The sequence below is a fragment of the Lactuca saligna genome, chromosome 9 (assembly GCF_052625555.1).
Source record: "Lactuca saligna cultivar CGN05327 chromosome 9, ASM5262555v1, whole genome shotgun sequence".
NCBI lineage: Eukaryota > Viridiplantae > Streptophyta > Magnoliopsida > Asterales > Asteraceae > Lactuca > Lactuca saligna.
In genome coordinates this window covers 20,714,493-20,717,788 of record NC_136425.1, presented here as the reverse complement: position 1 = coordinate 20,717,788, position 3,296 = coordinate 20,714,493, and the positions used below count along the sequence as shown (strand labels likewise).

The following is a 3,296-nucleotide window of genomic DNA, read 5'->3' as shown; positions in this document are numbered from 1 at the left end:
ATTTGGTTGTGACAAAAACGTTATTGACTAGAACACTTATCAAACTCCTATTTCCTTTAAGAAGTTTTATTTTTCATCATATTCATTACAGAAGCAATTGAGTTTTATACTTACAGATTCTTAAAATTGAAAAAACGTAAGTTTATATTTGGCTCATAGTGGTGTTTTTATAAATTTGACTTGTTCAAATCCAGTCACAAGAAGGCGTGTAATAAAAATTTGACTAATTAAATGTTAATAATCTCAATCATTATTATTGACTTATGTTAAATTATCTGATCAAAATTAAACAATATTGTCATAACGATATAATTATGACACCATAAGAATGATACAAACATCAACAATTGAAAGATGACCAAAAGTAACCAAGATTGGTCATTTAAAAACACACACAGAAGCAGAAGCTCATCTATATGTTCTTAACTTCAAATTTTGTATATATTTTTTTGTTAAATATACAATGATGTGATAAACTTCAAACTTCCCATATGAATAATTTCTTTACCTGTCATTTGATCAAAACATAAAAATCAATTTGAATACATATATATATATATATATATATATATATTTTTTACATATATAAAAAAGAACAGAATCTTACTTGCTCAAGTGTCAAAAACATTATAACATTCCACGATCCTAGCCGACCAAAATTTGGGAGGAATCCTTTATAGAAAGCCAGGGCTCCCTGAATAATAATCAAATATTAAAATAGTAATATAATATTATAAAAAGAATCAAAGTAGCAAAAAAAACTTATGAACTAATAATTATCAAATTCGGATACCTCAACGTTTAAGGTTTTAATAATACAATCAAAAGTGCTTTTGTAGATTGAATCTCCCATCATTCTAGACTTCACCTGTAACAATGATAAGATACCATATCAATATTGAATATTCAATTTGAAGCTGAAAACTTTTTTCAAAATTTTTGAAGAAAGCCAATGAATATATATAAATTTTACCACATCAACAGGTGAACCAATCAAAACAGCAAAAAACCCTGCACCTAAACCCGCGAGTAGATGAGTGAATATATTGTCTGTAAACCCTGGAATTTTCAAAACACTCTACAACAACATAGAACAGATAGAGTAAACGTTATGATTAATAAAACTTTAAATGAAATAATAATGTAAGATAAATTGGACCTGTTTGACTTGATCATAGCTAGCAAGTTCTGCAGCATTTATAATGGCATTTCTGGCTATATTTGGGCCTAAACCAGTCCAAAGTGCAACTACTCCTTCCTATTTATGGTGTATTATTATGAGTATAGGAAAAAGAAAATGGTGATTCCAGATGTAAGGAGATTTAAGGAACTGACTTCTTTGATTATTGTGTGGTAGGCATTTAGGGCACCAGTGTAGCGACGGGGTGCGCCAGCTGGCAGTTTACCTTCAGCTTGTAACCGGACTTTCACCAGATCAGTTGGATTAGCCATTGTAATTGCTATAGCACCTGTTTCATGAATAATGGAGCTACAAAATCAACCTCAAAACAAGTATAGAAATAGAGGAAGACATTGAATTTGCAAATCAGTCACCTGTAATCAAAGCAGCAACTATCTTCTGAAACAAGGAAACTTCTCCAAGAATATTACCACCAGCACAAAAAGCCTTAACCTGTATAACCAAAATCTCAGATGTAATACAGAAGCCGGTGTTTTGAACCACACTGGATCAGTCCTCAAAGATGAAGCAGCTTATATGCCGGTTTCCATGAATCACCAAATAACCTAAATACTTGAAACTTACAGGCACATACAGACTGATCCTTAAGCCTCCATATATAAATTGGCGATGTAATCCAGGTATAATACCTTTCCAAAGTGCAAGTAAACCTTCTTCCTTGGCTATAGTAGCAATTGTGCCTAAAAGACCCTTGTACTTAGCTCCACCACCACCACTTTCTTCTCCCGATACTGATCTCTTTTGGAGTTGGAGGCGAACTTTAGCAGTGTCTAGAGGGATTGTACATAACTGCATAATACACACCTCATCCTCAAAAGAAATTCAATGATACTTATAATTCTATCACGTTTATCAAATTAAAATAAGAACAGCAGCATCATACGCATCGACACACATACATCCATCGAAATTGATACACATCTCTAACACTGCAAAATTCGAGAGTGGATATCCTAAATCTAGTAGTAACAAAACAATTTATATTGCAATGCGAGTACATGTGTGAAAGTGAGGATGTATGTAGAGGTGTAGATGGAAAAAGTAAGGTAATGAGGATAAACCTCAGCAAAACAAGCGGCGAATGCGCTGCAGATGAAGGTTTCGGCAAAGGAGATCTCGGTGCGATGGCTGAGATCCGCCATAATTGGAAAGATTAAATTGAACTCCGATGAGTGTATTGATCGTTTGAGAAGTGGATCTCACTTCTTTCATTTATAGTGGCGTGAAATAGGAGCGGTGGTGATTGTCGACGTTCACAAACTGTAGAAGGTACGATTGTGAAGTATTTTAATTGCGCTGTATTTGTAGGTCAATGATATTTGTTCTGCTTCTCCGTTTTTACTGAGGATATTGAATTCTCTTTTTTTGCTTTTTTGGGAGGATTTTATAATGCAGATAGTCGTCGGGTCGAGATCCCGATCCACGATGCGAGGAGACGATGGATCTCACGCTTTTGATTTGCTACTTTTCGTATGGACTAAACTGCACAAATGGTCCCTGTGGTATGTCGAAAATTACCACTTTGGTCCAAAAAAGTTTGGACTAGCACCAGAGGTCCAAAGTTTTCATTTTGTTGCTTGTTTGGTCCAATTTATTTTAAACTTTTTTAAAATACCAATTTTGCCCTTTGTATTTTCTTTTTCTATTTATTTGTATTACAATAATTAAAAAGAAAAGAAAAAAACTCACCTGCATCACTACCCTACCCCTCCCTGCACTTCCCCTTCTCTTCTCTCTCTCTCCCCCTCTCTTTCTCTCTGTGAATTTTCACAAAACGAAACTAACGTCACCACCAACTTCCGGCGAATGGGGGTTCCGACCACCATAGATTATTCTCGATCGGAGTAACACCACCTCTCCATTTCTTTATCTCTCTCAACAACATTATAACTCGATGAAGATAGTAATCCAAAGAACAGATGGTTTGGTCGGAGAAAGAATTTAGTTAGAAACAGAGGTTGGGACATACTAAAGAAGACGAAGGGCAGCGAAGACGTGAAAACCCAGATCGAAGTCGAAGGTGGCTTCATCCTTCAGTAGTTCTGATTTAAAAACCTAGATACACATCATCGTCTTCACACATCGATGGCGCCTT

General features: G+C 35.0%; 1 protein-coding gene across 1 annotated transcript; it reads right to left on the bottom strand.

Moving 5' to 3' along the window:
- Positions 1 to 227: 227 nt before the first annotated feature.
- LOC145018145 (mitochondrial uncoupling protein 2-like) lies at positions 228 to 2,546 on the bottom strand. The gene is made up of 9 exons (XM_078976055.1): positions 2,263 to 2,546; positions 1,766 to 1,990; positions 1,555 to 1,633; positions 1,336 to 1,469; positions 1,160 to 1,258; positions 974 to 1,078; positions 794 to 868; positions 608 to 694; positions 228 to 508 (listed from the first exon to the last, which is right to left on the bottom strand). The coding sequence occupies exons 1-9, from the start codon at positions 2,341 to 2,343 to the stop codon at positions 479 to 481; spliced, it is 915 nt and encodes a 304-aa protein (XP_078832181.1). The 5' UTR covers positions 2,344 to 2,546; the 3' UTR covers positions 228 to 478.
- Positions 2,547 to 3,296: the final 750 nt, after the last annotated feature.

Excerpts from the sequence above, each read along its gene's own strand:
- LOC145018145 (XM_078976055.1), bottom strand. The coding sequence starts at position 2,343 with ATGGCGGATCTCAGCCATCGCACCGAGATCTCCTTTGCCGAAACCTTC. Across the intron at positions 1,991-2,262 it reads TCGCCGCTTGTTTTGCTGAG|TTATGTACAATCCCTCTAGA; the intron begins GTTTATCCTCAT and ends TGTATTATGCAG. Across the intron at positions 1,259-1,335 it reads ACCACACAATAATCAAAGAA|GAAGGAGTAGTTGCACTTTG; the intron begins GTCAGTTCCTTA and ends CACCATAAATAG.